At 46.5% G+C, this 16,365-nt stretch overlaps 1 protein-coding gene across 3 annotated transcripts in view; it reads left to right on the forward strand.

The window, feature by feature from the left end:
- The window catches only part of SLC27A4 (solute carrier family 27 member 4), a 39,526-nt gene extending 29,320 nt beyond the window's left edge, over positions 1–10,206 (forward strand). For all 3 annotated transcript variants that reach the window (XM_035133359.2, XM_035133358.2, XM_035133360.2), the window contains one exon: positions 721–10,206. In XM_035133359.2, the coding sequence (XP_034989250.1) occupies positions 721–878 (158 nt within the window). In that variant the 3' untranslated portion in view covers positions 879–10,206. The remainder of the gene's footprint in view (positions 1–720) is intronic.
- Positions 10,207–16,365: the final 6,159 nt, after the last annotated feature.

Genomic DNA, 16,365 nt, shown 5'->3' on the forward strand with positions numbered 1-16,365 from the left:
CCCAAGTAAGTAGAAATGCTTTGACTTGGCACTGAAAAGATTGGAGTGTTGGCAGGAGTCAAGCTTTTGAAGCCCATGTGCAAAAACATGGCTTGTTCGCCTGTTGATGGTACTCCGAGAAGGGCCTCATCCATGTGATCTCACTTACCATAAATAGACATCTTTGTACATTTTTTGGCTTGGAAAACATCTGCTTGTTTGCATCAGTATGTGCAAGTTTGCCTCCAGGCATAGGAACATAGGAAGGTGTTTTATACAGAGTCAAAACACTGGCCCATGACATGCTGCAGAACAACACAAAACCTGCCCACCTGCCCCCCCAAAGCACCAATCTGGAGGGGCACAGAATTTCCTCCAAAACGTCACACCTGTTCTCCACACACCCATCACCTGCTGCTAGAGGTAGCTGTCTCAGTAGGGCTTGTCCTGGTGTCAGATTAGCTCTGTACCTGGCAGCAAGGGTACTGCTCCTGGCTCAGTGGCAGAGCATTCGCATCCCTGCCAGAAGCCCCAGAAAGCCCCCATGAATCAGTATGGACCATGCTGAGCTGGTTCAGTAAAAGGCAGTTTCCTTCCTGTGCCCCTAGGCATAAATTTCATTACCGTAAATTTTCGTTTTCCCTTTACAATTAAGAGCTGAGGAGAATTTCACAAGGACAACACCCCTTAACCACTTTTCTTTTTTTCTTCTTCTTCCTGCCTCCCATCATCTACTCTCAGGTACCTTCAAGTTCCAGAAAATGGACCTGCGTAAGGAGGGATATGATGTCAATGTGGTGAAGGACAAGCTTTATTTCCTGGAGCCCCGGCAGTGCCGCTACCTCCCGTTGAACGAGGACATCTTTATGAGAATCCAGTCAGGACAAATGAAGCTGTGAAACAGCCCCTGGTCTTCTCCATGACTTCTGTCCCTCTGTCTAGGGTAGCGCAGCGGTGGGACAAGAGTTTGCATAGGAAAGGAAAAGCCAGTGATGGTTAGAGATTTAACAAAAGGCGGCCGGGGGGGTGGGGGGAGGCACAGCGAGTTGGTTTTTGGTTTCGTTTATGATTTGATCAGTTTTTGTAGAAGACGATGGTCAATGGCAGCCTTCCCCAACCTGGTGCCCTCCAGGAGTTTCAGACTATAACTCGCATTGTGAGGGAAGCTTGCCGTATGGTTTGCAGGGGGCAGCTGCGGGGGGGGGGGGGCAGGTTGATGCATACCAAAGCATAGAAGCACTATGGCTTTATTTTCTACTTGGTTGGAACAGTGGCCATGCTGTTTCCTGTTCCTCTGGGATGAGCATGCTAGGTCAGTGTGTCAAATTCTAAGGCTCTGCCCTCCGGTTTCCCAGGCCCCATCCACCCCTCTGCATTTAAAACAATATCGCACCATTTTGAACAGCCATGGCTCCCCACCCCCACAAAGAATTCTAGGATCTAAAGTTTGTTTAAGGTAATGAGAGTTGTCAAGAGGCCTTGCTAGAGCTGCAGTCCCGGGAACTCCGGGAATTACAGCTCTGTGACGGGGTGGCCTCCTAACAACTTTCAGGACCCTGAGCAAACTACAACTCCCAGGATTCTTGGGAGGGGAAACCATGGCAGTTAAAAGTGGAACGGTACTGTTTTAAATCTTATAGTGCAGACGAGGCCCTGATCTCCCTTTGCCCCTTTTCTGTGTTTCCCCATAGGACCCACAAGGGCTGCACTGCTTCATCACGCCTCTAGGTGGTGCCATGGTGCTTCCTTTCTCCGCCATGTCTGGATACTCTGGGTTCACTGGAGCCCCTCTGCCTTCTGGGGTCCACCTTTGATCCTCCTCCCTTTGCCAAGGTTGTAATCATAATTTTTTATGAGGAGAGATTGTCTCTCTTGTGACTACACTGTCCCTAGTTTGCGGAGTGGGCAGGAAAGGGCACAGTGGCTCAACTTATTCCAGGGATATGGGTGGTGTGTGTTTGGTTTGGTTTTACTTCACAAATGGATGTTTATTTGTATGTGGGGGTATTCATATATATTTTTTGCCATTTATTGCAAGTTCCATTTTGTTTTTAAAGAAACAGAAAAGGGTTAACGGCAAGCTTGCAATTCTGCCCACAGTACAAGCCTGGTTAGCTTTTCATTCTTCTTCTTTTTGTCTGGCAACAGCATCTCATTCTATATCTCATGTATGAACACAGGCGGCTTCGTTCCACTTCTCCTACAGGGGTGGGGGAGCTTTAAAAGGGTCAGAGGCAAAAATTATCCTTACAGGTCAGTTCCTTCATCTGTGTGCTCAGCAGTTGTGTCTCGGTGTGAATCCCACCCGTTTCTTAAGTTTTGCTAGGTGGAACTTTCCATCTCCTGCATTTTTCAGAAAGGTGTGTATGCGCGCGTGCGCACTTCAAATGGCTCTTGAGTGATTTTCACGAACAAAGATACAGGGGCATGTTGGTTGCTTGGCTTCCTCAAGCCCACCACTGACAATGGCGAATTGTACTGTCAGGATGGCACTAGGGTGCGTGTGCAAACAAGACCCCATGAATGCACCCCTGTTCCAGAGGAGCAGGTGCATGGCACTTGAGGGTTATTCATTTTCTATGCATGGGGACAAGGGGGGCTGGTGGTATCAGTTGCCCAAGGCAGTCCAGAAGGCTCAGAGCCACCACAGGTTCCATTTAATTCCTTGTGAGTTGAAGGCCTGTTTGGGTGTGAGCCAGGTGATCCCATTCATGCTATGATTCTGTCTCTCTACCTAGCCATAGAACTGAATGGCAGGACCCTTGCTGGGGGAAAAGGAAGTCCTGCCTCATCTCACTAGCGCCTATCAGAAGTGTCAGTCCAAACGATTGATGAGTGCTTAAATTCTTCTACTATGTGCAATGTTTGCACATGTGCTGTGAGTTACTGCACACCTGTTTGGGAGAGGCCACAGGCCAGCTGTAGAGCATGTGCTTTTGCATATAGAGACAAAGGTTGCTGCTTCAGTCTCTGGCAGGGCTGGGGAGAATCTCTGCCGGAGACCTTGGAGGAGTTTGCTGGCCACACTGGGCTTGGATAGAGCTCCTTATCTCTTAGTATTTTGCACAAGGGTGTGCATTGGTGCCATCCGGGCAGGACTCTGGGGGAAGGGATCTAAGGGCCTGCTCAGCAGGGCTGGCTTACCATATCTTGAAGTAAGTTCCTCCAGTCTAAAATTACCTAAATGTAGAAGGATGGGAGAATAATCTCAGAGTTTGTAGCAACCCAGGAGTTCTTGGATCTAGTGCTATCCTGCAAGGCATAAGCATCCACAAGAGGTGTCTGCTCAGCTTCCTTTTAGCAACCTCCAAGGCAGGGGGTGGGGAGCCTGTGGTCTGTCAGGTGTCTTCCAACTCCGGCTCCCTTCATCCCTCGGCTATGCTGATGGGAGCTGTGTTTCCACAGGACCTCTCACTCCACTCAGAGGAAGTCAGTGGTCCTTTGCTCTCTTGCTGCAGGCTGCTTTGGGGACTTCAGCCAGCCATTTGCCAGTTTTAATGCCAAAGTCCTTGCCCAGAAATTTTGTAAATAGAAAAAAACACCTCTGTTGTTTGTGAGTAGGGAGTCGTAAATCAGAAAGGGGAGGGCTGTAACCAAATGGCATGCAGAAGCCAATGCAATCTCAGCCATTGCCAGGTAGAGCTGGGAGAGACTCCTGTCCAAAAAAACCAGAGAGCCACTGCCCGTCAGTGTTGGCAATACTGAGCTAGATGGACCATTTGTCCGACTCTGTATAAGGCAGCTCCTTGTGTTCCCACTGCCATCAGCCCAGGGTGGTATCCAACTGGGTTCTACTCAGAGTAGTCCGATGGAAATTAATGAACCTGATTCAGTCATGTCCATGAATTCCAGCAGGACTGCTTTCACTAGCACTAACGTACTGTAAGATGTACCCCCCCTTCCCCAAAATAATGTTTAGCAGGTTGAAGCTGGAACAGTTTGCCTTTCACTGCATGGTTTCTCCACAAGGGCAGAAATCCAGTTTCTCTTGAGACACCAGCCTCACTTCCAGCCAGGTGACCTGTTCATTCAGCACTCATTCTGATCCGTTTACAGAAAAGCCGCACAAAAATGAGAGTGACTTTTTTTTCCTTTAGCATTGGTTCCAATAGGCTTGGGCTGCACTCTCTGCAGTGCACTTCCCCTTCAATTTCCTTATTGCAAAAGTTAGGGCAGGGGGTTAGGAGCAGGCAGCAGATTTGTTGTGCAAGGCCATGAATGAAATTTTAATTTGCCGCCTGAATTGGCCAGCATGTGTTTGGCTCCCCCCCCCCTTAAGAATAGCAACAGCCTGGGAAGCACTGGTGGTTATTGAGGCAGACTAAACCTTGTCTGCTGGTCCTACAAAATAGGAACAATCAAATATATAGGGGGCAGTGCTTGAACTACTGGACTAGCAAGCACCTGTGTCAGAAGAACGTTAGGTGATTCAAAAGCAGTGTAACTGCAGCTGCTTAAGATGTTTGGTAGCTCCAGTAATGATGTTGCCCTTCTTTGCTTTGTGTTCCTGAGAGGTAGACTTTGAGGGCTCTTCTGTGCCTCTAGATTCCTCTCTCTCTCTCTCTCTCTCTCTCTCTCTCTCTCTCTCTCTCTCTCTCTCTGTGTGTGTGTGTGTGTGTGTGTGTGTACACTCACATGTATTGATTTGGATCTCCCCTGGGGTCAGGGCTTGACCTGCGATTTCAGAGTTTTAGCCTCCTTTATAGGGTCTTCACATGGGTGAAAGAAAAACATCAAGACAAGGAGGGCAGAATAGCAAAGAATAAGGTTACTGTAACTTCCGTCATAGAGCTTCAGTATGCTGATGACAACGTAGTGTGTGCACGCTCAGAGGATGACCTCCAAACCATCCTAAATATCTTTGCAGAAGCTTACGGAAAGCTTGGACTATCACTCAACATCCAAAAAACCAAAGTGCTGCACCAACAAGTACAAAATAACCCCTCTGCAGCGCCACAAATCCAACTCACTGGTGTAACATTGGAAAATGTTGATCACTTCTCCTACCTGGGCTGTTATCTTTCCACAAGTGCCAACATTGATGTCGAAATCCAGCATCACCTGAGCTCTGCGAGTGCGTCTTTCTCCCGATTGAAGTGCAGTGTTTGAGGACCGGGACATTTGCAGGGAAACCAAAATGCTTGTTTACAAAGCTATTGTACTACCAACCTTACTGTATGCTTGTGAAATGTGCACCACTTATAAACGCCATCTCAACCTTCTTGAAAGATTCCATCAATGGTGTCTCCAAAAATGTTTACATATCACTTGGGAAGACAGGCGAACTAATATCAGTGTACTGGAAGAAGCAAAGATCATCAACTTCGTTGGACTGGTCATGTTGTGCGGATGCCTGATGATCGTCTTCCAAAGCAACTACTCTATTCCGAACTTAAAAATGGAAAGCATAATGCTGGTCGTCAACAAAAGAGGTATAAAGGCAAATCTTTAAAAGAATGTAATACTGTACTGTATAAACACTGAGAACTGGGAAACACTGGCCTGCGAGCGCTCAAGTTGGAGAACAGCCTTTACCAAAGGTGTCATGGGCTTTGAAGACACTCAAACTAAAGACACAAGGGAGAAATGTGCTAAGAGGAAGGCACGCTTGGCAAATCCACACCGTGATCAACTCCTGCTCGGAAACCAATGTCCCCACTGTGGAAGGACATGTAGATCCAGAATTGGCCTCCACAGTCACTTACAGACTCATTGTTAAAACCCTGTTTATGGAAGACAATCTTACTCAGCTACAAGTGATCGCCAAAGAAGAAGAAGAAGAGGCAACTACTTCCTGTCCCCTGAGAGCTTTTGCTCTTCACTGATGTGTCTGCCCCACCCCCACCCCACTATTGACCACAGACATCTGAGTGCAGTTGGGTGGTGGTCCAAAATAAAGAGCACCCACATATTGAGGCCTGTGGCTCTAGGAGGTTCTTTTCTTGGGGGGGGGGAGATTCCCACAATGGGCATTTCACCTTCCCAGGGCCCTACTGCTTACTCACTTTCCCACTCTGGGCCCAATCCGTGTAACTGCCGCAAAGAGGGCAAGCTAAGAGGCAGTTGTATTCATTCCACTTTGAGAAGCGGCTCCCACCACTTTGAGTTGGGGTGGTTGGGGGCTTCTTTTAAAACCCCTGTGCATGATTCATTGTGTGAACTTCATGCACCCAATGTGCTGTGTTTTTAATGTGCTCAATCAGGTGGACTACTGAAGGCAGCAGAGAACAAGTTTTCCCTAGCCAACCTTGTGTCTTAACTGTAGCCCGAATACCAGATAATGCAGCTTGAGAGGTCTGCTTGCATTCCTCTTTATTGCAGCCTCCCCCAACCTGGTGTCCTCTGGACATTTTGGAACCCAGTTCCTATCAGCCCTGGCCAGCATGACCAATGGCCAGTGGTGATGGAAGTGGTAGCGTGTTGGGTGGGGGAAAGGTTGCTGTGTAGTGCATATGACTCTGGTGCAGGGAGGAAGACCCAAGAGTTCTGTGCTGGTGGCATTGAAATCCAGGCTGTGGTCCTGAAGACAGAGTTAGTTCCAGACATATCTTATGTGAGTGGGTCATATACATTTTTAAAGTAGCCATGGAGAACATTTGCGTTTCTCCAGACGTTGGTCTTCCCACCTGCCGCAACCAGCATGGCCACTACTTAGGGGTGATAGGAGTTGTGCCTGGCAGGTTCCTGATGCTTACCATCTCTGTTTCTTAGAACAGGACTACATGGTGATATTCTCCCCATGCCTCTAGAGCACTGGTTAACTGAAGCTTCCTTTGCATCATATGGTGCAAGTAGCCACAAGAGTGCCGTGAAAGTTCTTCTTGCCCCGGCTACTGAATGGGCTTCAGCTCAGGACATTTGGGTGGCTGAAGTACAGACAATTAAAATGTGTCTTTTTACTACCGTAATTACGGCATCATGGGGCACAGGGTCTGCCATGCCCTTTGGTGAACCTCAACCAGTTGGTCCGAAAGGGATCTTCTCTCTTTCTTTGGATTTAACAGCAATTGTGAATTGTGTTTGATGCGACAGGGGTTGCTTGTACTGTAGTGCAGGAGGAAAGAACACCTCCACATGTTGTGATCCAGATAGCACTGGGCCCATTCCCATGCCTGATACCAACTTCTCTCTCTCTCTCTCTTTTAAATAAGCAAGTTTAGTATCTAGCTTGGCCGGTCCTACCATTGGAAACCCAAAACCTGATGCCTGAGGTGGCTGCTTCTGGACCTGCCCAAAGAACACGGTTGATTAGGCAGTACCAAAATGTCTAAATAACTAAATACATTGCCTCATAGTAGAGCCGATTCTGGAACAAATGGTGCAAGAGTTAATGGCAGCTTCCATCAGCCCCAGCCATAGTGACTAATGGCCAATGATGATGAGAGTTGGAGTCCAGCAACATCTGGAGGGCTGCAGGATCCCCAGTTCAGAGTCAGGTTGCTATGCCTTCTTGCTGCTTCCTTGATTAAGCTGCTCCCTTCAAGCAGTATTTCATGTGTGTGTGTGTGTGTGTGTGTGTGTGTGTGTGTGTGTGTGTGTGCAGTTGTGCGCATGACCATGTGGAGAACTTGTGGATGGACTGACTGTTTACAGAGGGGCAGGTGTTTAGAGCACACACTTTACAGGCAGAATGTTGGATCCTAGACACTTTTCTGCCTTGCACCCTGGAGAGCTGCTGCTGGTGACATAGATTGTCCAGGAATAGGAGAACACATGGCCTTGACCATGAATGAAACAGCATCCTATGTTCTCTGAATGCTGCTTGTGTGTAAACAGTAGAGGTGTGCAACTGCGCTCTGCTGGGACCAAATAAGAAGTTGAGTCGGTGGTTTTACTCAATCCTGAGACAAACTGCAATATCAGCAAAGTACCCTGAGTCAGGTCAGCCCCTGCCAAAGCTTTGTCATATTCTGCTGCTGTTTTTCTGGACTCTATACCTTTCTCTGTGTTGTATCTCTATGTTTTCCTTTGTTTCTATGTTTCTGTACTCTAGGTCCATGCCCCTGGGAGCGTGAGGACGGCTCTGCTTCCTTTGCCAGGGTGGAGTGGAAACCCCAAAGAATCTGGCGGCTGGGGGAACCTGTTTTTGCCCCCTCGGAATTTTTTTTGGGGGGGCACGCTGCTACGCCATTGGCACTGAAGAGCTGTAGACTTTCTTTTTATGAGTTGAAAACTTCATTAACTCTTTTTAGAAGTCATCTGTTGTTCTGCTTAGGCAGTGTGTGTGTGTGTGTGTGTGTGTGTGTGTGTGTGTGTGTGTGATAGTTGTGTGAGGTCTTGTCAGGCGGCAAGGTTGCCAGGAATGCCAGGAATGGATAAGACAAGGAAAAGTCATTACCACCTGCTTTTTATTCAATATTTACAGAGAGAGGCTTGGAACACAGTCTCTTGGAATAATGGCATTTTTCTGAGTGACTCTCCCTCCCTCTCCCCCCTTACTTTCAAGGTTCGCTGGGTTCTGGGAGAAGAGGGCTCTGGAATGCTTTCTAAAGACACTGTGTCCATCAGCTGTTGCCCCCTTGGTGCTGCTGCTTCCTCCTCTCCCATTATTTCCCCACTTTCCCCCTCATCTGCCTCTGAGCTGTGATCTCCCTCAAACCCCTGTTGTAATTCTGAACTTCTTCTCTGGAAGGGTTAAGCTGGGGGTGCGGTCTCCACCATTCCTCCTCTGCCTAATCCCTGACAGGTGTATATAGGCAAACCACACCCATGACTCTGTGCCATGAATGGTGAAAGCAAGCAAGCTAAACCATGGATTGCCCGCCATGTCTTTGGAAGCCTAAACCACGGTTTGGGTTCCAAACCATTATTTAGAACGATAGCTGAATTAAGCCGGTGTCTTCAAGACAAGGAGGTAAAATCATCTGATGATGCAGCTGCTCCTGTTTCAGTGGTGGAAAAAGGAGACACTTACTAAATTTTCCCCTCCTGTTTACAACTCTAAATTACCTTCCACAGTAGATGCTTTCCACATCAATGGGAAACTCCCTTCAATTCAGCACTGACTAAGCTCTGCAAAAAAAAAAAAAATAGTGCTGGAAAGGAGATACAAAGGGAAGAGGGAGATATGTGCTCCATATTGAAGATTGTAAAAAAGAAATCAAGGAGAAGCCCCCCTCCTCACTTAGCTTGGTGGGTGCTTAGCTAGAATGGCTGTTCATTGGAACCGGCTGCCTAGCCTTCAAGCTTAGGAAGTCCAGCTTCCATTTCCTTACCTGCTATCAATCGGAGTTTACTAAGCTTCCCTGAAAACGTGCCCCCTTTCCTAAGGTGTCTCCGTGTGTAATTCCAGCAGCTGACATCCTTTGGGCATTCGTCTGGGACACACTGCTAATGTCTGCTGTGTGGACTCCCTTTGTTTTCCTTGTTTTGTTTTCTGACCTGGTACTCTGAACATTACCAGGTGGCAAGTTCTCAGCTACCCACTTTTGATTTGCCCTGGTGCCCCCAGTTTAGTGTCATTCCGGGGCAGCTTTCACCAGTGTTGTACCTTCTGGATGTTTGGGATTGCAACATCTGGAGGACAACAGATGCACAAAGGCTGTTCTGGGGTGTTGTGGGAAACTGAAAGGATAGCTAGACTTAGCTGTCCTGTGCTTCTCAGAACGCTGCCAATGTAGCCAGGTCAATCTGCCAGGGCCCCCTTTTTCCAGGCCTTCCTCAAAACTTTCTGACAGGCATGTTCAACAGTGGAGCACCCTCATTTGCTTGAGCTGAGGTTCCTGCTTTGCAGGGGGTTGAACTAAGTGACCCCTGGGGTCCCTTCCAACTCTATGATTCTGTTATCCTAAACCTGAATATGAACTTGGGCATCTCATTTGTGGTTGCAGGAACAGGTCCTCCTAATACCAGTTTGCATATTTTAAAATAAATCCATTGTTTTCTTTGTGGGGGTGTGTATTTGCTTTTATTGTTTTTTTGGTCTTTTTTAAATCAATGCTGTTTCAACATTTACTCAGGGAACATGGTGCAGCAAGAGGTGTCAGTGTCTTTGTGTGTCTGTTTTGGGAGGCCATGGAGAAGAAAGGGGTATTTTACCTACCCTATGTATGTGTGTTTTTCCCTGAATTGAAAAGTAGGGAAAATTGTGTTTTACCTCTGATGCTTGCTCATGATCATCACACAACATCTTCTGCTATCTCGAGGCACCATGGCTTGTGATTCCTGCAACGGAACTAGGGAAGAAAATGGAATCTTCATGTCTAATAAAAGAGGATTTCAAAGTTACTTGCCATTGTTTTGTTGTTTTCTTCTTTTGCTATGGGTAGGGGATGATTTGCCCTTCAACTAGATCCCAACTTTACAGGTGCATTTTATTCAGTGTGAAATATGTTTGCCTTGGCTTCCAACATGTACCCCTTCCAAGGCTATGTGCAAAGCAATTCATAAGATCACATAAAACAAAACAAGCCACTTATTAAACATAAACATTTATAAATTACTTAATCAAGGAGCTCTCTAAGTGGTGTGCATAATAAAATGTAGATAAAACCCAGCTAAAATTCACAGAACTGGGGTGGGTGTATGCACAGACAGAGACACACATATTAATAATACAAACAACAATTTTAAAGTCGGATTCCTCAAAAGCAGCCTAAGGCTGAAATATAAAACATTTATAAAATATAAAAATATATGGTACTAAAAGTATAGAACTGTGTCCCTAAATGAGCAATTGGTTAGATTGAAAAATGTTAAATAGATCAAAGAATTGCCTTCAATTTTATGTATACATCTTTTATTACAAGTGCTTATTTTTAAAATGTCATTGGTAAGGTGCTGTAGCTCAGTGAAAGAGCAGAAGGTCCCAGATTCCGTCTCCAATGAAAGGCACTGAGCACAAAAGGCAAGCAGCAGCAGGATGTGGTGTGTCCCTTTAAAAGCCAACCAATGGAGTGTAATAACTATAGGCTGGTCACCAACAACCCTGTCTTGGCAAAGGTGGTGGAGAGGGTGGTTGTGAAGCAGCTGAAAGTATTCTTGGAGGAGGCTGATTATCTAGATCTGCTACAATCTGGGTTCAGACCCGACTTTGGAACTGAATCAGTCTTGGTGGCCTCTGCCATGAGAGGGACTTCTCCATCTTTCAGCAGCTGCTTCTGGCACTATTTGTTTACCATTGTATCCTTCTGGACTGACTCAGAGCGATGGGCATCAAAGGCACTGTATTACGGTGGTTCTTTCCATATCTTCAGGATGAGTGCTCCTCAACACCTTGGCACTTAACACTATGAGGCAGAGAACTACCCTCCTGTCCCTCCAGTGCTATTTAACATCTGTTGGGTGCAGCCTACACACTTTGGAACAAGCTATCACTAGTATGCTGATGACAAGCAGCTCTGCTTCTCTAGCTATGTGTCTGAGCACAGTGGTGGACTGTATGAGGATCACTAAACTGCCTGAATCCTGGGAAGATTCTTTGGGCGAGTGGTTCCCATATCCAGGGGGGTGAGCTACCTTTTTTGCATGGGGATGCTCTCCCTCAGAAGAAACCTTTGTCACTTAGAGGCCATGGGGTCCTCTTTGGCTAGGTGTGCCTTTCACTAGCTTTATCTGACTAGTTCGTCCAGCTACAGCCATTCCTGGGCAGGGATAGCCTGGCCACTGTAGTCCACGCATTCTCATGTGCTCTATATGAGACTACCTTTGGGCCTTGTTTGGAACCATTTTGATTTTTAAAAAATGAATTACAGTGGTACCTCGGGTTACAGATGCTTCAGGTTACAGACTCCGCTAACCCAGAAATAGTACCTCGGGTTAAGAACTTTGCTTCAGGATGAGAACAGAAATCGTGCAGCGGCAGCGCGGCGGCAGCAGGAGGCCCCATTAGCTAAAGTGGTGCCTCAGGTTAAGAACGGTTTCAGGTTAAGAACGGACCTCCAGAACAAATTAAGTTCTTAACCCGAGGTACCACAGCGTTCTGTCTTGGGCCCAGTCTTATTCAACATCTTTATCAATGACTTGGATGATGGGCTTGAGGGCATCCTGAGCAAGTTTGCAGATGACACCAAATTGGGAGGGGTGGCTAATACCCCAGAGGACAGGATCACACTTCCAAATGACCTTAACAGATTAGACAACTAGGCCAAAGCAAACAAGATGAATTTTAACAAGCAGAAATGTAAAGTACTACACTTGGGCAAAAAAATGAAAGGCACAAATACAGGATGGGAGACACCTGGCTTGAGAGCAGTACATGTGAAAAGGATCTAGGAGTCCTGGTAGACCACAGACTTGACATGAGTCAGCAGTGTGATGCAGCAGCTCAAAAAGCCAATGCAGTTCTGGGCTGCATCAATAGGAGTATAGCATCTAGATCAAGGGAAGTAATAGTACCACTGTATTCTGCTCTGGTCAGACCTCACCTGGAGTACTGTGTCCAGTTCTGGGCACCACAGTTCAAGAAGGATACTGACGAGCTGGAACGTGTCCAGAAGAGGGCAACCAAAATGGTCAAAGGCCTGGAAACGATGCCTTATGAGGAATGGCTTAGAGAGCTGGGTATGTTTAGCCTGGAGAAGAGAAGGTTAAGGGGTGATATGATAGCCATGTTCAAATATATAAAAGGACGTCATATAGAGGAGGGAGAAAGGTTGTTTTCTGCTGCTCCAGAGAAGCGGACACGGAGCAATGGATTCAAACTACAAGAAAGAAGATTCCACCTAAACATTAGGAACAACTTCCTGACAGTAAGAGCTGTTCGGCAGTGGAATTTGCTACCAAGGAGTGTGGTGGAGTCTCCTCCTTTGGAGGTCTTGAAGCAGAGGCTTGACAGGCATATGTCAAGAATGCTTTGATGGTGTTTCCTGCTTGGCAGGGGGTTGGAATGGATTGCCCAGCCCATTAATTATAATAATAATAATAATTATAATAATAATTAATAACCAACTCATCAACATAGGTGAAAACCCCAACAATATTATTTATGTATATCTAAATTTTAGGCACATGTAAATTCAGGAACATATTATAGATGGGAGGTGGGGGAGAGAGTCTTAGGTTGGCATCCCCCTGTTTGAGAGACAATGGAGTGTGCCTCCAGGGGTGAAGTCAAGCTGCTGTATTAGCTACACCGGTGACCTCCCTGGGGCGCAAGCCTGGACAGTGAATATGGAGGTTCTGGGCTGCCCAAATGGCAAGACGTCTCTCTCAGCATCACTGATGTGGTTCAAAGGAAAGCAGAGCAAGATATTTGGCAATAGTTTGGCTGCAGAAGTTGCCAGAAGGAGGTGTACAAGGCTCCATCCAACTGCCTTAGGGACTCTCCACTCCAGACTTGTAGTGTTAGCCTTTTCTTCTCCCAAAGATGTCCCACAAAGAAGCAGAAGTTTTATATCAGAATTTTCCTTCTTCTAGATGGGCTACTTCCCCTGGTTGATGAGCCCCGTCTACTCCTTGCTTTCCCACTACAGCACATGCAGAAACTGCCTTCTTGACCACTGGACCACTGGTCTCAGCTATGATGGGGCTATTTTCCTCAACTTTTTTTTTTTAATGTAAACTCCTGCAGAGGGCATGAAAAGCCAAAGTACATTGGTCTTCTGTGTTCATGCACACAAATTTACAGACCTGTGCACCAGAGTTAAGATGCAAATTCTAAAGCTTTAGGGAGTGGTTAAATTTGTTGACACCCATTTGCTAAGAGACAACTCTGTAGCTCCACCAAACAAGGACAATAAAGGAAGGCAAAATAGGGGTAGTGTTACCCAGCAAAACTACCACCTTCTCTTGGCGAAGTTTGCATTTATAGAATCATAGAAATGTAGAGTTGGAAGGGACCATGAGGGTCATCTAGTCCAACCCCCTGCAATGCAAGAATCTTTCGCCCAATGTGGGGCTCAAACCACAACCCTTAGATTAAAAATCTCATGCACTCTGGCTGGCCTTGTTGAAGAAACCATGTTATCGGCAAGATAACCAAGGGATTCAGGGCCAAGGCGAGGGCAGCAAGCAGCCTGCTTCCTGGCGGAGGGGAGCCGTCCAAGTGGCCTCTGGTTCATCTTTAAAAGGGGAGGGGATGGATGGCAAGCTGCTTTTGAGTATCACTTTCAGCTATTCTGAAGGTTAAATGCCTGTTTAGAGCCCCCTATTGAAGGGCGGAGGTGGGGTTTCTCGCATTGTTTGAACACCCTCCAAGCTTTGTTTAGCTGCTTTCAAGGAGCCTGTGAATTGGGGGGTGGGGTGGAGAAAAGCACAGCCTCCACTCCCCAAGTGGCTCCCCCTGGCCTCCTCCTCGCAGGAGAGGCTGGCTGTTTCCTGTGAGGCCTCTGTAGGCTGGGACTCCCCTGCTTTCTTTGAGCAGCAGTTTAACCCAAGCTCAGAGGCCGGCCTCCACCTTACTGATCTCTGCTTGACACCCAATTACCACATGAATGAGACAGAAAAAGGTTTTAACTCCCCCTGACCTCCCTTCCCCCTCCCTGCCATATCATTTCTCCCTCCCATCCCCCATCCCCTACCCCCAGACCCCTTTTCTCTGGTGCAGAAGGGAGTTCAACACGGAGACCTCGAGAAACCAAACAAAAGCCTCTGAGCCAAGGAACCCCTCATTGTCACGGCCTGCAAGAGCGGCTCCAAGCGCTCCGTCTGTTATTCAAAGGCTTGCTACAGGCTGTTTGCGGGTTCCTCAGAATGCTTTATTGAGAAATAACTGGCTCCTTTTGCAGGTGGAAAGATGTGGTCCTCAGTGTGGCCTGCTAAGCCACACTGCATGGAATGGCACTGTCCTCCCTCTCTTAATTAAAAATGAAATATATGCCACTGTTTTATTTGTTGCAGGCCGTCTGCTAGAAAGAATGGTGTTGGATTAAAGGAGAACCTAAGCGCGGGTGGCGCTGTGGTCTAAACCACAGAGCCTAGGGCTTGCCAATCGGAAGGTCGGCGGTTCGAATCCCCGTGATGGGGGTGAGCTCCTGTCAACCCAGCAGTTCGAAAGCATGTCAAGTGCAAGTAGATAAACAGGAACCGCTACAGCGGGAGGGTAAATGGCGTTTTCGTGCGCTGCTCTGGTTCGCCAGAAGCGGCTTTGTCATGCTGGCCACATGACCTGGCTCCCTCGGCCAGTAAAGCAAGATGAGCGCCACAACCCCAGAGGCGTCCGCGACTGGACCTAATGATCAGGGGTACCTTTACCTTTAAGCGCACCACAGTGCAGGGTCAGGCCCTAGCAGTGGGGCACTAGCAGGGGGTGCAAATCAACAAAAATAGGGTCATAGAGTCATAGTCATAGAATTGTATACTTGGAAGGAACCCCATCTAGGCCAACCGCCTGCGGTGCAGGAATTCATATACAATATTGCTGACACATAATGTCACTCTTGCTATGGGTTATGCAAACGCTAAAGAAAATATATTGTATCTGGGACATGGGAGTTGCAAACTTAAGTACAGCTTCCATTCTTCCAACTTTTAGAGACAGAGTGTACTGCTGATCATCTGACTATTCTAAAATTTGGGAAGGTTAAATTTAATGTGCTTCCATCTGGAGTACTGAAGGGTAGATACAACAATGTACCATACAGCGAACACTTATATACCCTTGTGAAGCAGAGAATGTAGAAATGGTGAGGCTTTTCTTTATTGTTCCTTTTACTGTGACATCCACTGTCAATTTACTAATCCAATTTTACAAAGTATACCAGGAAGATCTGAAGTGTTTTATACTGATTACCTCTTGGCTGACCAGTCGCTTGAGATCACTGCCAGGGCAGCTCATTTTTGTGCGGCAGCAGGAGCTTGTTGGCACAGGATCTTAATTTTAAAATTATCAACACTTTAGGGCGCTTTTCATTATTTTAGTATATAATTTCATATTTCTCAGTTTTATATTCTACATTGTTTTTAATTTTATATTTAATATTGTATTTAATTTTACATTATAATGTGCTTTATGTGTGCATAATATTGTGTTTTATGTATTCTGTTTTCTTCCTACCTTCTTACTGGTCCTTGATCGAAACAAATATACTAGTACTACTATGCAATGTTCAAATAGATAGAACAGAAACACAGGGTTGTTCTCTGAGCTCATTCTACACCTGCAAAGTGAGAGAGAGTCTCCATCTCAAACCCCCAAAAGATGCCTTCCATATTTCTTGCACTCCCAACTCAGTCAGCCTCAACCAGCATAGCCAATGAACACCTAAGAATTTGGGAGCTGCCGTTCAGCAACATCTGTAAGGTCACAAATTCCAATTCCCCAACCTATATTTTTTTCAAAGCCTTTAATACAGTGGTGTGGCAGGAGAGGATGGCAAGTGTGCCGGGAAGATTCAAGGACAATTGAGGAAACATTTTAACATTACAGTGTAGTGTAGTGTAGTAAAGTAAATAAGAAAGATCAGAAAAGAGAAAGGCTTGTGTTGATGAGTTTGTTTTTCTCAAATT

This window comes from Zootoca vivipara, chromosome Z, assembly GCF_963506605.1.
Source record: "Zootoca vivipara chromosome Z, rZooViv1.1, whole genome shotgun sequence".
Classification (NCBI taxonomy): Eukaryota; Metazoa; Chordata; class Lepidosauria; order Squamata; family Lacertidae; genus Zootoca; species Zootoca vivipara.